General features: G+C 37.1%; 1 protein-coding gene across 4 annotated transcripts in view; it reads left to right on the forward strand.

The window, feature by feature from the left end:
- UMAD1 (UBAP1-MVB12-associated (UMA) domain containing 1) overlaps positions 1-23,274 on the forward strand; it is a 244,907-nt gene that overhangs the window by 135,972 nt on the left and 85,661 nt on the right. For 2 of the 4 annotated variants that reach the window (XM_030932062.1, XM_030932061.1), the window contains one exon: positions 18,176-18,229. The exons of the other annotated variants lie outside the window; for them this stretch is intronic. In XM_030932062.1, coding sequence (XP_030787922.1) covers positions 18,176-18,229 — 54 coding nt within the window. The remainder of the gene's footprint in view (positions 1-18,175; positions 18,230-23,274) is intronic. 4 annotated transcript variants of the gene reach the window in all.

The raw sequence follows: 23,274 nt of genomic DNA on the forward strand, positions 1-23,274 counted from the left end.
CCCTAGAGATGGAGTGAGATGAGAGTAACCCTAGAGAGTAACACAGGTGGAGGAAGAGGACCCTCCCTGTAAAGGAGCCTGAGAACAAATGACAGAAAGAAAGAAGGCAAATACTAGGTAAATTTTTGTTAGATGGAGGTTTTTAGTTTTTTTTTTTTTTTCTTGGAACTCTTTGAGGACAAGGATAATTGTATTGACAGCTTCTAGCAAAATCAGACTAAGTTGTATATACCCAATAAATATCTATTACATTGCATTATTGACAGGACTCAATTAAAATAAAATCTCATCATTTGCTGAGAACTTCCTTTGCCTGAAATCACATATAACTAGGGTTTTTGGAAGGAATGAGGTTGTAAATGAGACAGTTTGGAAACGTAAAATATCAATATATTGGAGCTATATGGAAAAGCTGATGGTTGGAGGGTGCCATCACTGCAGCAGCCACAGGAGGTTATTTTCAGTATAAACCTCTATGCTGTTAGGTGATTTTGATGGCTGTCAGGTGTGAGATAATAATCATTGGCTGCTAGCAGTTTTGCCACTGAAGTTGGGGGTTCACAGATCTGAACATTTTCTTGTATTTTAAATCTCCATAATGTTTTCTCACATTTGAGTTCCATTGCAACCCTGCAGTCATGAGTCAGAATTAAAAGCTGATCTAAACTAGATTATATTCTTATGTTTCCATAAACAATCTTCTTGAGGGCAGGGGTAGAAATTATAGCAATCAAATAATTCATCCAAAGCCACTAAGGGCGTGGTTTGGCCTCACATTAGCTGTGGCCCACTTAGGGTCTCCATGGGTGGTTGTGAGAGTGGAGGGGCTGGTGCCTCAGGAGCTGTGCAAGATTACCCATAGGAGGTGTGCAAAGTCTTAAAACTTCTATTTATAAACAATTTTATCCTATCCTTAACTATTTTTGTGTATGTTTAAAAATGTGCATTAGATATTAGTATAGTGCTCCATGCTTGTAAGTGTGTGTGTGTGTGTGTGTATATATATATATATATATATATATATGATTTATATAAATATGGTAGAAGCATGCTCTAACATTTTGAAATTGGCAAGTGTGTGTTTGATTTAAAAAAAATACTTTGGAGACCTAAAGATTAAATTGTAATTACTGTTTGAGCATTGTAAATTAACTGGGAATATTTAGAAGTTTCTCAACAAACTTGTGTCAATCATTTTAGCTATTATTAGATTTCCAATAATAGCTAGATGTTAGTGTTTTAGTTCCAAAATGCAGATGTGTTTCTTGACCTTAATTCCTTACTATGGATTTTAATGGAGAGCCTTAAAACACAAGTTAAAAACCATTTGTTGTACTTTTTGTGAATATGCTGAAGTTTTCTCATGAACTACCTAATGCCTCTCCACATACGGTATGTTCTTTGCAGTCATTCTTTAGTCACAGGCAGTTTAAGCTGTTAAATAGTATCTTGCTTTGAAAGGTAGGCTGATGGCATTTCTATCTTCTGGTACATCTGGTAAGTTAATATATACGGTCTGTGAGTATCCTGCAGGGACCTGTTTTTACATGCATACAGGGATGTTTATGTAGAAATCAAAGGCCATGAATCAGAAGAACACAACTCTTGTTTCCAGTGTACTGGAGGCTTAAAAAAATTGGCTTTGAAAAATTGAAAGTAGTGTGGTTTGTTTTTATTGTGGAACCGATCAGGAAGAACAATTTACAGTCATTGCCATTCTTCACAGCTGAATGGAGTAGAGGTGCCTGCCTCGTGAAATGGAGCAGCTGCACCCGTTTTCTCTGGGCTCACAAAAACATTTGCTTTTTAATCGAGAACTTTAGATGGTAGGGTACAGTTTGTTTTCATGATGGAAGTGGTCAGTTGTGCCTTACCAGACAGCTGTAGTGTAATTAAGAAAAACTGTGTGAAAGTGGATTAGATATAACACAAGAAGTCTTTTTATTTTTTTTTAAAGAGGGGTTTCACCTTAAATTTATTCATTTTTTTTCTTTAATGGTTCAAAGGAGAAATATTGCTATCATTCTGGTCCATAAGATTTTTGCTACTTCACGATATCATTTAGCTCTAGGAAACATGAGATGCTCTGCTATAGAATAATTGCTTGTTTTTGTAACAAGTGCAAACTAAAAAGTACAGATTTTAAAGATGATTTAGTTTGTGAGAGTTCTGCCTTCAAAACAAAGCTTAAAATAAAGAATTGCACAGTTGTATTTATGTTAACCTTAATGCATTTAAAAAAGTGATCTACTTTTATAATAAAGTTGTGAGGCTGCTTTTTATACCTGCTTTATACACAAGTTGCAACATTAGGGGAACTTTCAAACTGTTGGTATTAGTTTTTTAAGACCAGAAACCGTGAGAGGAGAAAATTATACTTTTCTTGATAAATTTTAAAATGAGTTAGTCAAATAATAATGAAATAAGCTGGTGAAGTGTTGATGTAGCTAAATGTGCAACATTAGGCTGTCAATTGACTTTGAAAAGCATACACTTATTTTATGCAGCAGACTTTGAAATAAGAATAGAAATGCCTTCATTTGCATCACAGTCTACAGTAGCAAAATAACTGTTTCAAGGTCAGAGGGAGCTTAATTTCTAAAAAAAAAAAAAAAAAAACCACAATAACAAAACCAAACAAAAACCCATTGTGTTCACAAATACCCAAGATTTATTTGTACTAGACACTTAACCTTTATAACTTTTTATACAGATTGCCCAACACATTAGAAACCAAAATTTTCATCCTAAGCAAAGTAAAGGTGCCAGTTTCAGGTTTGCTTTAAAACATTATTGTGTACTGATTTTCTGGAGCATACTCTTAGGCTTTGTCTCAGTTAGGGGAATTTGGAAGGCTGGTTGAAGGGAGGAGGTGAGTGAGGATTATAGCCCAAATGCTCTTACCATTTCTAGATTTGCAGCCCTGCCCTGGGAGGTATTATAAGGAGGACGAGTCTATATTAGATTGGTTGTTTTAGAGAAGAACCCTGGCTGCTGTTTCTCTCTGGCTCACTGATGGCTGCTCTCTACTGATTTATTTTGTCTTTCCTCACCACAGACCCTAAGAAAACACTGAGAATCAGGCCATTCATTCTAAATGGCAAACCATGGCTGCAGCTTGATAGTTGGTGCTTTTTCTGTTTGCAAACTGAGTCCTCAGGTACACCAAACTCTTCTTGCCCTTTCTCTGAGCAGCCCCTCAGGCTTTGATGCTACTCTGACTTCTCGACAGACTTCTGCTTCTGTAGAACATGAGCAAAGTTGTTTAGGAAGGAATGGAGCAGAGTGTGGGGTGGATTAGAAAGGTAGAATAACAATTAAGAAACTGAGGCAGTTTTTAAGGTCAGAACAATAATGAAGAGCAATGAAGGTAGATAGCAGCAGGATGCAGCAAGGGAATTATGGGACATGCTAATTACTAGAATCAGAACAAAAAAATCTGGATTCAAGTTCCAGCTAGCCTAGCATTGTGGGAAAGCCATTCTCTCACCTTCTGTTTCTTCATGTATAGAGTGGAACCTCTTCTACATACCAAACAGGTTGTAAGTCTCAAAAAAGAAAGAGAGAGAGAGCTTGAGAATGTAAAAGTGTTGTGAGGTAGTAAAGTGTAGTTATGGAACTGTTTGACCCATTTATGTCCTTTTTCTGGGAACTCTTGACAACCAAGGAAAGGGAATACAACCAAGGAAAGGGAATATTAAATTTTACAGACATAGATTCTTTGTGAGTGCTCTTAAAGCAGTTTGATAATCCCATTACTTATCTCTGTTTGATTCCCAACCCACCACTTTCTCATAACACCAGTTTCAACTCCTGTCATCCTTCTCAAGCCCCAGACCCAGTTCCTTCTATTTTAGTCTCAATAGATAAGCTCCCCCCCAATTTTGCGAGGAAGGTTGAGCAAGGCCCTTGAGTTTCCCTGGCCACCATCTCAAAATGTATTTCTTCACCTAATTTCCATCTCACCTTCTGTCTCTTCCTTGCAAAGGTAACCTGTATCCTTATCACATTCTCATCCCATCTCTTCTCTAACCTTTCTTCGTCAATTATTTCATGTCTTTCTCTTGTTCTTTTAATCTCCTCTACTGGTCCTTCCCCATAGCCAAGAAACCCTCTTTAAGTTCACTATCATATGTGTTTCTTCCATTTCCACTGCCAAAATTTTCCAAGGCATGATTTGAGCTCATGCCTTCTTCACCATGTATGCTTTCTTTTGATCCGTTTCAGTATGGCTTCTGTCTGTTCAAATAAGCACATGAAAAGATGCTCAGCATCAGTAGTTACTGGGGAAATGTAAATTAATACTGCAATGAGATACTACTTGACATGGTTTAGCTGTGTCTCTACCCAGATCTCATCTTGAATTGTAATCCCCATAATCACATGTGTCGTGGCAGGGACCCAGTGGGAGGTAAATGAATCATGGGGGTAGTTTTCCCCATGCAGTTCTCATGATAGTGAGTTCTCATGAGATCTGATGGTTTTATAAGTGGCATTTTCCCTGCTGTCTTTCATTCTCTTTCCTGCCACCCTTTGAAGAGGTGCCTTCTGCCATGATTGTACGTTTCAAGCCCTCCCCAGCCATGCAGAACTGTGAGGCAATTAAACCTCTATAAATTACCCAGTGTCAAGTATTTCTTCATAGCAGCATGAGAATGGACTAATACACTACTATACCCACTAGAAAGGCTAAAATTACAAAGGCTGACCATACCAAATGTTGGTGAGGATATGGAGAAATTGGAACTGCACATATGTTGGTGAGGATATGGAGAAATTGGAACTGGGGGGAATATAAAATGGTACAGTCATTTTGGCAGTTTGGCTGTTTGTAAAGGAGGTAAACATACACCTACTATATGATGCAGCCATTCTACTTCTAGGTATTTACTCAGGAGAAATGAAAAAATATACTATGTGATTCCATTTAGATAAAAATCTAGAAAATGCGAACCTATAGTAATGGAAAGCAAAGTGGTTGCCTGGGAATGAGTGTATAGTGTTGGAAAAATGGATTACAAAGTAGTATAAGGAAACTTTTCAGGGCTGATGGATCATTATGTAGGTTGTGATGATGCCTTCACAAATATATGTAAACTCATCAAATTTGACACTTGAAAATGTGTAATTTGTTATACACTAATTATACCAAAACTATTTTTAAAAAATCATAGAACTACACACTGAAAAGGGTGAGTTTTATAGTATGTAAATTATCCCTCAATAAACCTGACTTAAAAAACAAAACAAAACAAGACATATGGAACCAGGCACAGTGGCATGCACCTGTAGTTCCAGCTACTTGAGAGGTGGAGGCAGAAGGATCAGTTGAGCCCAGGAATTCGAAAGCAGCTTGGGCAACATGACAAGACCCCATCTCTAAATAAGAAATAAAAATATGAAAATGAAATATGGGGATTGAGAGTGCAAAAAGTAATTGTTAAATGCTAATCTCAAAATATTACATACTTTATAAATCCACTTATATGGTATTCTCTAAATGACAGGTTTATACAGATAGAGAACAGATCAATGGTAGCCAGGGTTTAGGGATAGTAACCATGGGGAAAACTAGGTGAAGGGCACACAGGAATTTTCAGTGTTGTTTCTGCAATTATATGACTAAAGAATCTGTATCACAAAAAATTCTTTTGAAAAGGCCTTTTAGATATTGTGTCCTCTAATGTGAAACAAAGACAGCATGCCAAAAAACAAACTAATGTTTATAATTAAATCTGTAATAATGGTTATTCTGCAAATACTTGAAACTAAATTTCATAGAGATTATTACAATTTAACATTGTATTGTTGTAGACAGAAGGCACAGGAAGAATCATTCTCCAGCTTCTGATCACTCTATCCAAATGTTCAAAATCTTAAATTGTTTTTGACTAGATCATACATATAAATGGCTAAAAAATACATGAAAAGGAATACACTGAAAAGTCTTCCTCTAACATCTGTCTTTGATCCACACAGTTCATCCTCCTCCAAAAGTAAACGACTACTTTTAATCTCTTATGTATTCTTTCAGAGTTTCTTTATGTCTATACAAGCAAATGCAGATGTATCTTTTTACCCTCCTCCCTGCTTTTATGCAAAAGGTAGCTTACTATACCAACTAGTTTTACACCATACTTTTTTCACATAACATTATATCTTAAGAAATTTTCAAGGTGGTATGCAGCTTTTTAATTTTTTCTTTTGACAATTAGTATTATATTATATGGCTGCACCATACTTTATTTACTAATCTCCTGTTTAGCCGTTTAGATCATTTCCAGACTTCCACTTATAAAAGCAATACTACAGGCTGGGTGACGCAGCTCATGCCTGTAATCCCAGCAGTTTGGGTGGCTGAGGCGGGCAAATCATGAGGTCGGGAGTTCAAGACCAGCCTGGCCAACATGGTGAAACCCTATCTCTACTAAAAATACAAAAAATTAGCTGGGCGTGGTGGCGGGCGCCTGTAATCCCAGCTACTTGGGAGGATGAGATGGGAGAATCGCTTGAACCGGGGAGGTGGAGGTTGCAGTGAACTGAGATTGAGCCACCGCACTCCAGCCTGGGAGACATGGCAAGACTCGTCTCAAGAAAACAAAAAACTACAGTTAATATTCTTTTTTTTTTTTTTTTTGAGACAGAATCTTGCTCTGTTACCTAGGTTGGAGTGCAGTGGCGCGATCTCGGCTCACTGCAAGCTCTGCCTCCCAGGTTCACGCCATTCTCCTGCCTCAGCCTCCGGAGTAGCTGGGACTACAGGCACCCGCCACCACGCCCAGCTAATTTTTTTTTTTTTTTTTTGTATTTTTAGTAGAAACAGGGTTTCACCGTGTTAGCCAGGATGGTCTCGAGCTCCTGACCTCATGATCCGCTTGCCTAGGCCACCCAAAGTGCTGGGGTTACAGGCATGAACCACCGCGCCTGGCCTAATATTCTTATATTTATGTCATTTCATACATGAGCAAATATATATAAATATATAAAATCGCCAGTATTTGGCTTTTTAACCTAGAAAAAAATTTATGTTGTTCACTCTAATATCTGTAAAGGTTCACATATGTAATTCTTTGAGACAAAATATTTAGCATACTTTTGATTTTCTGATCCACTTCCAGATACTCGTGATAATCTGGATGTTTAAAATTTATATAAGGGAGTGGGGAACCTTTATTTAAATGCTCCTGTTCGATATAGTTAAGGTGGAAATACCCATGTACACAGGGCTATTTCTGGAAATCCTTTACCAGTAACTTCATTCAGTGACATATCTAACTCTAACCCTGATCTAGCTGTGTTAGGCTTCCTTGCCTGCTAATGAAAGGCTTTGCTCTCTCCTTATTAAAAGACCTGAACGTAAAACTCTGAGACTCTTTATCTTTCCCAAGGTGGGCCTTGCAAAAAAAAATCTTCTTATTCACTATCAGTGTTACTCTCTATTAATCATCACAATTATTGCAACTTTAATATTATGACATTGTATGTCTTATGCAATATTAGATTCTCTGAAAAAGGCTTTTTGTACATATGACAAACAGGTGGAGTATGCTCTTCTACACAGTGAGTCAACCAGCCATCATCTTGGCCTCTCCAAAACTGGTTGTGTGTGTGTGTGTGTGTGAGAGAGAGAGAGAGCATAAATATGGCAAAATTTAACAACTGATAAATATAGGTAAAGGTGAACAGTCTATAGTGTTCATTGTAGTATTCTTTCAAATTTTCTGTAGATTTAAAGTTTTTCTTTTTTTTTTCTTTCTTTCTTTTGTTTATTTTTTTGAAACGGAGTCTCGCTCTGTCACACCGGCTGGAGTGCAGTGGTACTATCTCGGCTCACTGCCAGCTCTGCCTCCTGGGTTCATGCCATTCCCCTGCCTCAGCCTCCTGAGTAGCTGGGACTACAGGCACCTGCCACCAGGCCCGGCTAATTTTTTGTATTTTTAGTAGAGATGGGGTTTCAGGATGGTCTCTATATCCTGACCTTGTGATCCGCCCGCCTCGGCCTCCCAGAGTGCTGGGATTATAGGCGTGAGCCACTGCGCCCAGCCTCTTTTCTTTTGTTAAAAGGCAGGTCTTGTCACCTATGCTGGAGTGCAGGGGTGCAATCACAGCTCAATGCAGCTTCGACCTTCTGAGCACAAATGATCATCCTGTCTTAGCCTCCTGAGTAGCTAGGGCTACAGGCGCGTGCCACCACAACTGGCTATTTTTTAAATTTTTTTATTTTTGTAGAGATAAGGTCTTGCTGTGTTGCCCAAGGTAGTTTCAAACTCCTGTTCTCAAGTGATCCTCCTACCTTGGCCTCCCAAAGTGCTAGGATTTTAGGTGTGAGCCACCACACTCAGCCTAATGTTTTTCAAAATAAAAAGTTGAGAGCATATTCTTTGTTGAGATTATTTATTGTGAATTGGGGCTGCTGCTTTGTTACCTATTGTGTTCTTTGTTTTGTTTTGGTGTTTCTAGGTTTGAAGACATCTTGGAAACTCCACTTCTAAATAAAAATAAGAATAAATGATAATAGCAATGTATACTTAATAAGGGTTTCCTGTGTCACATGTTAGGCTAAGCATTTTATATGGATGATCTAATGCAAACCTCTTACCAATCTATTAGTATCTTCATCATTTTTTCAGATAGAGAAACTTGGGCACAGTGAGGTTAAATAATTTGCCTAAGGTCACACAACTATCATATGGTGGAAATACTACTTGCCACCAGAACTGCTATTTCTATACTTTGCCTTCTATACTTCACCTAGGCTTCATTTGCCCTGGTCTTTATTTTCCTCTGAAGTATTTTGAAGTGAGAGATAGGTTATCCTCTGGCTCAAATTTTTAAAGAATTAACCTAATCCAGATAATAGGATGATGTGAAGGCCTCATGAAAATGTAAAAATTGATATAAACAGGAAGAAAAATCTTTTTTTTAAAGAGACGGTCTAGCTCTGTCACCTAGGCTAAAGTACAGTACTACAATCATAGCTCACTGCAGCCTCGAACTTCTGGGCTCAAGAAATCCTCCCTTTTCAGCCCTTCCAAGTAGCTGGGACTACAGGTGTGCATCACCACATCCAGCTAATTAACAACAACAAAAAAAATTTCTACAGATGGAGTCTCACTATGTTCCCCAGCCTGGTCTCGAACTCCTGGCTTTAAGTGATCCTCCCACTTTGGTTTCCCAAGGTACTAAGACCATCCTCCCACTTTGGTTTCCCAAAGTACTGAAATTGCAGGCATGAGCTGCCATGCCCAGCCCCATTTTTTTCCTCTTAATTTTCTTTTCCTTCATTTCCTTTACTTTATTTATTTATTTATTTATTTTTGAGACAAGGTCTCACTCTGCTGTCCAGGCTGGAGTGCAGTGGCACAATCTCAGCTCACTGCAACCTCCACCTCCTGTGCTCAAGTGATCCTCCCACCTCAGCCTCCAGAATAGGTGAGACTACAGGTGCACACCACCACACCTGGCTAATTTTTGTATTTTTTGTAGAGACGGGATTTCACTATGTTGCCCAGGCTGGTCTCAAACTCTTGAACTCAAGTGATCTGCCAGCCTTTGCCTCCCAAAGTGTCAGGATAACAGACATAAGCCACTGTGCCCAGCCCAAGTTTTTTAATATATTAATTTGCCAAGCTCTACAAACAAGAACTGCTTTGTGTACATACAGTAGTTGAAACTTGCCAGCCCCTTTTCTGAGTTTGCTTGTTTTTTTATACACTTAAACTGGCCTGCCAAGGGGCATTATTGTTCTTTTTCTGTGTATTTCCTGTATGTTTCCCTCTCTGTTGACTCTTTGCTTTCAGAATTTAAACAGGTTCCAGTATTCCTGTCTTACAACCATTGCCATTTACTACACACATTCTCTACCACCCCCATCTCTCTTCTTCAAACTAAACTCTCCTCATAAATGATTCCTATGAGAGACCATAGGGGTATTTCTCCATTTCCTACTGACTCCTCTATCCCTCCCAACCACCCCCACAGACTGTGCTCCCAGCGACCTCCTTTCCTTCTAGCAATTTTCCTATGCTATTCTTTTATTTACAACACTGGAACTGTATTTTTGCACATATATTTTATAGCTTGATTTTTTTCCTACCTTAATATTAGGGACTTTCTTTTTCTAAGTCATTAATTTTTAAAAACTTTTTATTGATGAATAGCATACATGCAGAAACATGCACAAATGATAAGTTTGATAACTTTTCACAAAATGTCATTAGTGTCCAAATCAAAGAAAAGAAATTGCAGAATCCTAGAATCTCCTCCCAACCCACTCCTTTCAGTCACTTCATCCAACTTCCAAAGCAATCCTGACTTCTAACAGCATAATTTGTTTTACATATATGAAATGTATGTAAATAGAATCATATAGTATGTACATTTTCTGTATTTCACTTCTTTCACTAAAGATTATGATGTTTGTGAGATTCATCCATATTGTTCCATGCACTTGTAGTTTGTTATTCTCATTGTTATATGATATTCTCTTGTGTTTATGCATTAACATGTTTTAAAACATAATGTTAATTGCTATGTAATATTCCATTGTAGGGATATACCGTAATTAACTTATTAATTACCCATCATTTCTGCCAGGTTTTCACTATTAGAAATAACCCTATGATAAACATCTTTGTGTAAATACTTGAAGAAATTTCTGACCATTCCTTAGAATAAATCCTAGAAGTGGATTTACCAGCTAAAAGCTTATACATTCTTCAAAAGTTCCTGATACATATTGCCAAATTGCCCTCTAGAAAGCTTACACCTGTTTACTTTCCTGCTGGCACAGTACCTGACACATAAACATTTAATAACATTTTGTTGACATGAACTGGATGAACTAAATTCTTTTATATCTTAGAATCCTAGAAGCTGAGTTTTCTGTGTCCTCGATCTGCCTTCTTTCCAGTTCATTGTTGTTTTAATTAATTTATACTAAAAACAATTTAATGGTATATAGGGCACAGCTTCCCCTCCTCACCTTATTCTTTTCCAAAAATCATCTGGTTATTCTTTCTTTTCTTTCTTTTTTTTTCTAGTAGAAATTTAAAATATACTGCTGCATTCTGGAAAAATCACTGGAGATCTTATGAAATTGCATTGCTGGCATTTTCTTTACATTAATGTGGGGGAAAAATGACATATTTGTATGTTTATAAGCGTATCCAGAAATCCATTTGTTTAATTATTTTTTATGAAATGCATTTCAGTAAAGTTTTATAGGTTTATTCTTAAAATTTAAAAATTTTATTTCTGAATATTTTATGTTTTGTGACTACTGGGAATGAGATATTTTCTTCCCATTGTAACTTAAGTTATATGAAAGCTACTGTATCTTCTATATTAATTTTGTATTCATCCTTTTTACAAAGCTTTTATTAATGTTAACAGTTTTTCCCCCATAATACTTTCCAGTCTGTGAACATTTAATTTATAATTTCAGAGAGGGAGAAATTAATATATAGAATAAAGAAATAGAAAAATGGTAACCTTGAAAAATATTAAAAAATAGAAATGTAGAATTCTGATCTGTTCTTTTAATGCATTGAAGTACTCATTTTTATCAATTCTCAACTATTTTCTCTAGCCTTGTTTTTTGAATGCAGCAGCAAGTCACAAAGTTAAACATAAAACTAGTGAAGTTGTAGAATGTGAAAATAATCTGTCATTACATTAGGAAAAGTAGTTATGAAAACCACATTATTTACCCTTTATACTACTTTACGCTTTTTCCATTCTCTCATTTTTAAAAACTTCTCTTTTTATTATCTGTTCTCTATTTCGCTTCTCTTTTTTTTTTTTAAAGAATACAATAGCTTGGGAATAATTTTTAAAATACTAATGGAAAATAAACTTTAGGATAAATAAGGGAAAAAATAAAAATCTTTCAGCTTTCCTCTCGGATTTTTTTCTGAAGTGTTCTCATATGCTTTTCTGTTCTTTTGGATCACTCTAGTGATTCTCTTCCTTCTCATAGCATTTATTCATCTGAATACCTTCATATATGTGTGCATGTGAGATACCAGTATTTGTGTCAGGGGTTGTCTTATCTCATCTTTTTCCTCAGAGATAAGAAAATGTGTCTAAGTCGTGTGTCTATATGCTATTGCATAGATAATAAAAATAATTTTTTTCTCAGTTTACTTTCAATTTTTAAAATTTGTTTTTTCTTTTTTATTCATTTTAAATTGTAGTTTTTTTGGTTTAATCTTAAGGATAGTTTTAAGTACCTAGAAACTTGAGCCACAAATGTAATCAGAAAATAATACTTTAATCCTAGTTAATCCATGTTATTGACCTTCTGTGTCTGCAAGCCGCAACAGTAGCAGAATGTCTTGTGTATAATTTTCTCTTTTGTTTTTTTGAGACGGAGTCTCTTTCTGTCCCCCAGGCTGGAGTGCAGTGGCGTGATCTTGACTCACTGCAACCTCTGCCTCCTGAGCGATTCTCCAGCCTCAGCCTCCCAAGTAACTGGGACTACAGACGCGCACCACCACACCCAGCTAATTTTTTTGTATTTTTTGTAGAGACAGGGTTTCGCCATGTTGGCTAGGCTGGTCTTGAACTCCTGACCTCAGGTAATCTGCCTCCCTCAGCCTCCCAAAGCACTGGGATTACAGGTGTGAGCCACCGCGCCCAACCTAGTGTATAATCTGTTATGTGGACCTGCATACTCACTGGCAAAGTCTGATCTAGAGATTAACTGTCCTCTTTTGAGATGGTGGATTTGCTGATTTTTAGCAAGAGACTATCTAGGGTCTCATTTAATCCTTGTAAGAGACAGGCTGGTTGCACCCATCTTGTCTAATTTTGTAAAATGAAACTAGGTCAGATCAATTACAGATAGTTGTAACTTGCTCAAAATAATCTGTAAGCCAGGGCTGTTGGTTATTAAAATACGTTTTTTTCTCTTATCAAAATCAAAGGAATTAATTATCTCTCATGACTGTAGAATTGGAATATGACAACTTGAGAATCCTATCTTTTGTAGAAGTTATTTATTTTTCTTCAAAAAAAGAGAAATTCAGATGCTGCAGGGGTTGTGTCTTTGGGTGTTTGTTGAGCTACGAGGCTGGGAAGTAAGAATCAGAATGTACAATCAGGACACTGTATTCAGATTTCACTTATAAAATAGGTTTGGAAACAAGGATGAAGGGCAGTAGCCAAAATAATCTCAAAGGCTGCTTCCAGTTCTTAACTACCGAGATTTGTAGCTTAAAAACTAACTATTGGGAATTATAGAGGTAAACTGATGTGCTTTCATTAGAGAGATGTAAAACTGGTTCCAAGTCCTTAAAAGAAAATAGAAACACAGCACCAAAGCCAGAAACAATTACACCAGCAGAATACTTAAAAACTAACAACAAAAACCTGTTTTCACAGGCACCCTGTTACACGCGGTAATTCAGTTTGCTTTGTACAATGTTATAAAATGATCAGTATACTGTACTTCTGGTTAAGCAAAATAAGACCAAAAATTGACACGGTATGCTGTCTACTCTAATTCAGTAGCTTCACCAAAAGGAGGTGAAATTAAAGGTGAAGAAGAAATTTAAAAATTAATGAAGAAATTAAAGATGATAAATGGATCCAGTTTGTCTATGGCAAACTGATAGTATGCCATTCTGAAGGTGGATATTGCTTATGAAGAAAATTTTGAGTGAATTGTTTCCTTTTATAATTGTATTAGAAGTGTGGATCTTGACTCTAGACAGACTTTAGTTTAAATATAGCTCTGCTATTTAGGAGTTTTGTGATGCTGGGAACTTTTTAAACTCTCTTTTGTTATTTTCTTCACCTGTTAAATCAGCAAAATAATTTCTATTTAATAAAGTTATTGGAAAGAGCTTATTATAAGGAGTTTGTCCCCTTTCATGAAATTTTCAAGGAAATTGTGATTTCTTTGGCTTAACATTTTCTACTTAAAATCTTTTTTTTTTTTTTTTGAGACGGAGTCTTGCTCTGTCGCCCAGGCTGGAGTGCAATGGCACGATCTCAGCTCACTGCAAGCTCCACCTCCCGGGTTCACGCCATTCTCCTGCCTCAGCCTCCCAAGTAGCTGGGACTACAGGCACTTGCCACCACGCCCAGCTAATTTTCTCTTATTTTTAGTAGAGACGGGGTTTCACTGCTTTAGCCAGGATGATCTTAATCTCCAGACCTCGTGATCTGCCTGCGTTGGCCTCCCAAAGTGCTGGGATTACAGGTGTGAGCCACCGCGCCCAGCCTACTTAAAATCTTTTGAGGAAAAGTGCTATTATCAGAAAATAAACATGAGCAACACAGTTACGTATTACCATATAATCTGAAAATGTTTTACATTAGTTTATGCCCCTCCTTCTTAGAAAGGTTCCCTAATTGTCTGAACTGTGTTGGAGTTTTCATGGCATGTGCAGTGTTTGTGGAGAACTTTTCCTGTATGGTCATTTCCAAGTGTCTGAAGAATCTGTTATCAGTCCTTCAGATTTTAGCAGGTAAAGAGAAAAAGACACCCATAAATCAAGTAGGCATATAATTTGATATAAGAAGTGAATCGGGATATGGTAAAAAGTTGTGATAGAATGAAAACTTTCTGAACAATGATTTGGGGAAAATGCAATAAGACTTTTAAGATGTCAATCATTCATTTACCCATTAAATTGAATATTTCTTGAATATTGATTGTATGTTCAGTGGGAAGAGGTGAGATGGAATGGGGAAGAATGTTCGAGACAGAGAATAGCACACCTGAAAGGAAGCAGATTTGAGGAACTGAAAGTTGTTTTATGATTGGAGGGTAGAGTTGGAGCAGAAGGGATGAAAAGGGATGAGTTAGTCAGGGTACAGATCGTCCTGGACTTATAAGCCATGTAAAGGAATTTGACATTTATCCTAAGCACAATAAGGGCCATAAAATAATTGTGGGATGGGCAAAGGCCAGGTCTGTGTTAATAAAGAGTAGAAGAATGGATTGAAGGAAAGAGAACAAGTAGAGGAGGGCAGATTGATTGTGTGGCCACTGATGGAAATCACAGAAATCATGGTAGCCTAAACTTGAGTAGAGTCAGTGGCTTTAGAAAGCTGAACGTGGAGGCCAGGAAACAAAAGAGCCAGCTAGCTGAATGACATGATGTTGGGAGAGAGGGAGGAAGAGGAAGCAGGGCAATTGGTAATACTTTTTCTTCCTTGACACAAAGAGTACCTAGGAGGAGAAGGTGAAAGGGGTAAAGGATTAGTTCCATTTTAGTTGGTGGGATAAAGGAACGTGTGAGATATATCTATCAATATATTTATCCCTATACCTATCTGTATATCATATCCATGTATTCTTATCATCCTAACTATTCCTCTCATTTATTTTTTATTTCAAAATACTTTCAAACTTAAAGGTCACAAAAACAGTATGAAGTGCTTTTTGTTTTTTTGGAATCTTTTGAGAGTAAATTGACAATATGATGTCTCATTACTTCCCAGTACTGAGTGTGCATTTCCTAAAAGCAAGGGCATCTCCTACAGTTATGTTTTGTCCCAGTGATGTCCTTTACAGCAAAAAGATCCAGTCTAGAATCATATGTTACATTTACTTGTGATATCTCTTTAATCTCCCTCCATCTTGAATGGTTCCTCAGTGTTTCCTTGACCTTCAATATCTAGACATTTTTGAAAATTACAAGCTAATTATTTTGTAAAATATCACTCAATTTGAGTTTGTGTAACATGTTTTGCAATTAGATTCAGGTTATGATTCAGGAATTTTTGCTAGGAATATCACAATAATTATGTGTTTTCTTCATTGCAATCTATCAGATGGTGTACAAGTCCTGTTTGTTGCATTACTGAAAATGTCAACCATCATCAGTTACTAATTTTGCTATGAGATGGGGAGGTAGATGCTTAGTGTACAGATCAGCTGAGGCTATACAGAAGAGTAAACATTCAGTATTCCCTCCCCCCTTCTGTAAGTCTTGTTCAGAGAAGTATTTTTTTACATAATAACTGTAATCTTTATTGTTATTATAATTTACATTATTACCAACTAAATTTATTATCAGTTTAGTGGAGAAGAGAAATACTTTACTCTTGCCTTAGATTGAAAGATATTCCCTGTTGCCACCATGCTGTGGTTTCCAGATGCCTTGCTCTCACTGGGATTGATGTGCTTTCTCACAGGGTGAAGAGAGAACCTTGACAGCCATAGGAGAAGGAAGGTTTGCCTCATTTTAAGTCCGGATGTGGTTAAAGCTTGGGAGTAGGAGAAGAGAAGGGATTTGACTGAGACAAGTTGATTTGAGTGAAGCCACTACTCTTAGCTTTGCATAAAACAGCTGGTTAGTTAATATGTTTCTCTTTTTTTCCATGCTAGTCCTCCAAGCCTTAAAACAAGTTATTAGAGATTAGAATTTTTAAAATATGTTTTCCAATGAGGCACGTGTCCAATTGAATTCTAATTTCACTAAACCTGCCCCCTAGAAAACTGCTGAACTTTTTGAAAACACTGAGTCATGATGATATAAATATATGATGGGGATTTAATGAAATAAGTCTAATTTCAAGAATATCTAATTTATGAAACCAAGCAGTACTGTGGAATTTGGTGGTAATTAGAAATATAGATTTAACATATATAAACCACATATGATTTTCATAATTTTAAAAGAGTAAATGTTTTTACTCTTTAACCAGTGTTGATATTAGTGATTCCTTCTTTACAAACTGAAATGACTCCAGATTTTTTAAAACAGTACTGTTACTTTTAGAGAAATTTAAAAAATATTGCAAATGTGTTGCCATGTATTTCTAATATAGTACTGCTTTGGAAAAATAGCTGTTTTAAATTAATCAAATATATATTAGTAAACTTTAAAATACAGCATCGAATACAGTATGATAAATAAAATTACTTTATCAGAATTCCTTTGGAGTCTCAGCCAACTTTTCTGTTTCATGTAATTTACCTCAAACTCCGTTGTAACTATGCAGAACCCAGTAAAATCTCTTCTCTTTCTCCTTTCTCCCATATTCTCTTCTCCACAGAATACCAGAGACCTATCGGTTTTCCTAATGCAGCTTCAAAGTCACCACTGACTCCTTGCCCTGTTCCTTCTACCCTTGCAAACTTCTGGGAAGTATTTGCAAGTATCTTATAGCTAAGCTACCATGTCCTTATTGTAGAAATCCTTTCCAAACTTCACATTAGAATTGTGGTTGTAAATCTCTCCTTAAGCCTTTTGTTCAGCTTCTGCCTTTCACTCATGTCAAAGTGCTATTAATAAACTTATTTCCTATTACCAAAGTGTATCCTCTTAAATTTACTTCACGTAACCCATAGTTTCATCAGAAACTTAAATTTTTCTGAGACCATTGCCACCCTCCTCTTGACCATCCCGTGTTTGCCATAATGCACCAGTCAGGAAACAGCCATTTAGTCAGAGCCTACTTGGTGCCAGTCACTTTACCAGATGCTGAGAATACTGTGGCAAATAAACACATTATTGTCCTTGTGGAACTGATAGTCTAGTGGGAACAACAACTTTTAAATTAGGGAGTGCATGTAATTAAGTGATTGCATATGTTTGAAGTGCTTTGGAGAAGAAGGAGAACATATAACTTGTAAAGCAGACATGGGTTTTATTGGGGGTAGTTTTGAGGTAGTTGTGTTGAAGCTGAAGGCATGAAGAAGGAGTATATATTGTTAGCTGGTTGAAATCTAGGTTGGGGAATATTTTAGGCTAAGAGTGGTCCCTTCTCTTTCTATCATCACATTTCACTCTGTTATCAAGCAGGTTCTCATACTATTTATTCTCATACTATTTAGCCATGCCACTTGCTCACTCTCACCCAGTGCTGCTTCATTCTTAATGAGCTCTTGCTTTTATACCTTTCCATATTTGTGATTTTATATTATCAGCTTATTTTGGAATTCCTGAGGTCAGATTTTTCAAGCTGTTAGATTAGGATCTACCAGTAGCAGGCTCTCAATGTCTGATTGTCCACTGCCTCCTACCTGGTGACTCTCCTTTTCCTTCTCTCAACTCCTCAGATTTTCTGTGCTTTCTACAGGAAGCAAAGCCAGCAGTCAGTAAAGGGGTTGGGGAGTTGGTGGGGTTGGGGACTTAGAATATTTGTCGATATCAAACCTCTCCCCACCAAGCACTTGAATTTCATTTTCAACAACCTCCTCTTCCCATTCTAGTGACATCAAGACTTAAGAAGATTGAAAAATGTCCCATCTTCAGAGGAAATCTAGGTATTTTGCTCTAGATCATTAAAGGATATAATATTAGCCCTGAAATTCTCCATAATCTGTAATTGTGCTTCATCTGTTACCTAACACTTTATATGTTAAATTTCTTCATTTACTTAAAAATTTCTATTTTTGTAACCAGCAGTTACAGTTTTTTTAGAGTAGAGCATATTGATATGCAGTATCACTAACACTGTCAGTACTGGTGATATACATACAAGCAAACTTGCAGATATACATCAACAGAAACAACATTATTGTAGTAGTACAAAGTGGTCAAAGTGTGTTCCTCTGATACTGGTTATTATTTTTTTGCTGCAAGGCATAGTAGCTGGGCAGGTGGTTAAACTATTTCTTGTAGCCAGGTGGTGAGGCCTTTTATTGAGCCATAACCAATTCTATAGCAGAGAGAAAAAAAACACATTTCCCTCACATGACTTTCCTTTTCCCTTTAAATACCTATTTATTAAAATCACAATGTGAATATGGAATAGAGACTTATAACATCTATATGAAAACAATTGTTAGAACAAAACTAAAACAAATTGGAAAAAGTACCAATTTATTGTTTTAAATAGAGAAAAACATCTTATTTCTTAAATTTTTATTTACTTGTAATAAAATCAATGTAGTATTTGCCATCTTAAACTATTTTTGAGTATATAGTTTATTTGTGATAAGTTCATTCGCATTGTTGTACAACAGATCTCTAGAACTAAAACTGAAACTCTGTACTCATTGAACAAAACGCCCCTTCTCCCCTCCCCACAGACCCTGGAAACCACCATTCTGTTTTCTGTCTCTATGAATCTGACTATTTTAGGTATCTCATATGAGTAGAATCATACAGTAGTTGTCTTGTGACTGGCTTATTTTACTTAACAATGTCTTCAAGCTTCATCCATGTTGTAGCATGTATCAATTTCCCTTTGAAGCTAAATACTATTCCATTATATGTTTATACTACATTTTTAAATTCATTCATCTGTCAGTGAAGACTAGGGTTGCTTCCACCATTGGCTGTTGTGCGTGGTGCTACTGTGAACATGGGTGTATGTTCAAATATCTCTTTGAGACTCTGCTTTCGATTCCTTTGGGAACATTTACTTAGTGAGCCTCAATCTTCATACGGAGTTATTTATTCTTTACATATTTGAACAATGTGGGAGGAATCGATGAAGGGAAAGAGGAGACAGTGACTGTAAAAAGTAAGCAGATAATAGTCTGTCCACTGTTTAAGGCTCTGTCTGCTTCAGTGTTTCTCAAAGTGTTGTCCATGTACCACTCGCATTAGAACATCTGGGAAATTTTGATTCTTAGGCCTTTCATCAGACTTTTCAAGTCAGACTGTCTTGTGATACTCAGGAATTTGCACTCCAGGGGATTCTTATGTACACCGAAATGTGAGATGCACTGCCCTGCTGGCAACTAGACATCCCAGGATTTATCTATGTTTATGCAGATGAAAACCCTGTTCCCTGCTACTAATAGCGCCTTGCTTTTGGGTGGCACATCCATCCCATGCCAGCCTATGATTTTCACTTTATTCTGTCTGCATATTGTAGCCCAACTAAAAGTCTCATCAATATAGTAAAGGAGGGCAGCCCTGAGTTTGCAGCCCTGAACTTGGATTCAGGCCCATTCAGGCCCTTCCTCTCAGGCTCCTAATGGTGATTCACTGTTGCTGTGTGTCTGCTTCTAATCAGTGGGCCAGTGAACAGGTTAGAACTTCCCCGCTCTGGCCTTGTAGTGTTTAGGCTTACCTGAGTTCTTAAAGGGACCAAATCTCTTTCCTGATATGAACACATTAAGTATAGCATAGCAAATTTTGATCCTAATTGGGGCAGTAATTTCTCACGTTCCACTTGTATAGCTGAATGACATATGTGATAGCTTTAATAAAACCAACCAGCTTCTGCATTTTGAAACTGAACTCTGTCTTCATCTAGTTATCACATTGTGCTATCTCTAACATGTGTTCTTTGCTTCTGATTATTACATGATCTGTGATTTGCAAGTGACTTTTTTCCTTTTTTTCTTTTTTTGATACAGAATCTCACTTGCTCTGCTGTCCAGGCCGGAGTGCAGTGGCACGATCTCGGCTCACTGCAACCTCCGCCTCCTGGGCTCAAACGATCCTCCTGCCTCAGCCCCCAAGTAGCTGGGACCACAGGCCCACACCACCATGCGTGGCTAATTTTTGTATTTTTTGTAGACATGGGGTTTTCCCATGTTGGCCAGGTTGGTCTCGAGCTCCCCACCTCAGGTAATCTACCCGTCTCAGCCTCCCAAAGTGCTGGGATTACAGGCGAGAGTCACCGTGCCCAGCTAGAGCATATTTTATTTTTTATTTACATATTTAGGCTTTAAGCTATACACACTAAAAATTCTTTTTTATGGCAGTCCTGTTTGTTCTCAGCAGAGCCTGTAGAGCCTGTTGTCAGTGGAATGCTGAGAACAGCCCTTTGTAGAGTTTTCTATTGGCAGTATTTTGGGATTCAGGCTGAGGAATGGTTGACCCAACTTACGCTTCGAGCAGTATATAAATTTACTCTGACATGGGAAATATATTAGCAGCAACAACAAAAAACCTTTCAAGATGCAGATTTGTACAGCATAATACAATATTGTACAAATGCACATATACAAAATTAATTTGGCCTTTTCAGTTTCTAGTCTTCCAGCCTAAAAGTAAGAATTGTTTTAACAAAGCATTAAATACGGCTAAATTGATGTTTTGGTGTTCCTTTAAGATCTTCCAGAAAAATTATTACCCCATAGCTACAAAGTAACAAGACTCAGAACTAAGGACATCAGTGAAGCCCAAGACAAGTTAATTAAGAGCAGGAGGGTAAGACTGACCCATGGTAATGACCTCATTTAGATTTGTTGGTGTTCTTACTTTCCAGATTAAGCATACTTAACTATTCAGTGTGACCCAATGCTTTTAAAGTAGTAAGCATGTTTTTGAGCTGTATGATTTGAACAGCAATCACATTTAAAATCTAACATGGTGCCTAAAACTTGTATAGAAATATGTATGAAAATTCACACTAATATCTTTTAATGTAGACTACCTGTTCTGGTGAACCATTAGTTTGAAACTTTCTTTATATTTTACAATCATTTATCGTTCTTTTTATTAGCTCTTAGTGAGTAGTGTATGCAGCATTTTCTTACTGTCCTTCTCCCACCTACAGTCAAATCAACAGATGTTTATTGAGCATTCACTTTGCATGTGCCAGTTCTTTCCTTTGCCAATTTTGGGTGTTAATAATTTTGGTATGCTAATTTATTACATGCTCTGTGCCATTTTAATTTGCTTTTCTTTAATTCACAGTCAGCTTGAACCCTTTCCTATATTTGTTTGCTAACTGCATTCCTTCCTCTATGGCTTAGCTGTTCCTATTCTTGGCTCATTTTCCTTTGAGGTTATAACAGTTGTCAACAGAATCCTGACCAGGCTCCTGGGCAAGCCATGTCTTAACCAATTAGTACTTTTGTTTTCTCTCCATTCCTTTTTTCTTCATTATGGTGGAAAACAGACAGGGATTAAATGGACAGAATTAGAAAAAGTAGGAGGGGAAACTAAACTGAATTGGAAGAGATTTAAATGTAGTGTGTTTAAAACTGAATTGGATAACTTAACTCAAGCTTTGATAAGTAATGGGAAGCACCATGATATTATGGAATAATTTGTCACTGTCAACAGACTTGGGTTTTAGTACCAGGTCTGCCTCTGTTAAATGAATGCAATAAAGCCTACCTCACAACACTGCCAGAGCATTTAATAAGATTACATGTAAGGGCCTAGTCCTCTCATCCTCTCTGTCTTAGTTTGTTTGGGCTGCTATAACAAAATACCATTAACTGTGTGTCTTAGAAACAACAGAAATTTATTTCTCGCAGTTCTGAAAGCTGAGAAGTCCAAGATCAAGATGCTGGCAGGTTTGGAGTCTGATAAGGGCCTGCTTTTTGGTTTGTAGAAGACACCTTCTTGCTGCATTTTCACAAGGCAGAAGGGGACAACTCAGCTCTCTTCAGCCCCTTATAAGGGCACTAATCATGCTCATGAGGGCTCCACCCTCATGACCTCCCAAAGGCCCCACCTCTTACTACCAACACATTGGGGATTAGGTTTCAGCATATGAATTTTGTGGGAGTCGGGAAGGACACACACATTCAGTCCATAGATTCTCTGATGCTAAACGAGCATATCACTAATTGCTACATGCAAAGACAGAATAGCAGCCAAAACCAAGACCTTACCCCGGCTTCCCATCCTTCTCTGCAATTAGTGTCTAATATGTTTTCCCATTTAATCTTTATAATAGCCTTAGTATGTACCATTATTCCCATTTTTCAGATGAGGAAATTGAGGCACTGAGAAGTAACTTGTACAAGGCCATAGATTTGGTAAAGGATTTGGGTAGAGTTCTGTCAGATTTCAAAGCCATTCTTTTTCCACAGTGCCAGGCTGCCTAGAATAATGAGTATGACTGAAGAATGAAAAGGAGTTAATGGTGTGGCCATTCCCCTGTTCTTTCCACTGCTTCACTTGGTGAATGACTAATAGGCAAACACTCCCAGAGGGTATTTGCATTTTAAAAGCGAGCTCATTAATCCTAATGAATCTCTAATTGGTGGAATTTGTGGGGGAGATATTTTTAAGTACTGGGGCTTTCTCCTGTGTCTTCAAGGTGCCTGGCTATCTTTTTCTTCTTTATAGATTATCAACTATTCTGGAATCAGAATCGTGTAGCAGAATGCAGTCACATACTGCTAGTCTGCCGCAAATGCATTAACAGGGAGTCATGAATTAAAAGGGAGCCATGAAAAAATATTGAAAGGAAAAAAGTGTGAGTAACATTGTCTAAAATGAATGTCCAAAAGCAAATACATTTGGCCATATAGAGGGTCTTCCGAAGAGTCAGATGAAAGAATATGTTTTATGACCAAATTTAACTTTAGAAATGTTATATCAGCATTTCTTATGGTGCGTTAATGAAGCTCTGCAAGATGTTTAATAGGTGTCAGATGAATAAAAT

This window comes from Rhinopithecus roxellana, chromosome 6 (genome assembly GCF_007565055.1).
Source record: "Rhinopithecus roxellana isolate Shanxi Qingling chromosome 6, ASM756505v1, whole genome shotgun sequence".
Lineage (NCBI taxonomy): Eukaryota > Metazoa > Chordata > Mammalia > Primates > Cercopithecidae > Rhinopithecus > Rhinopithecus roxellana.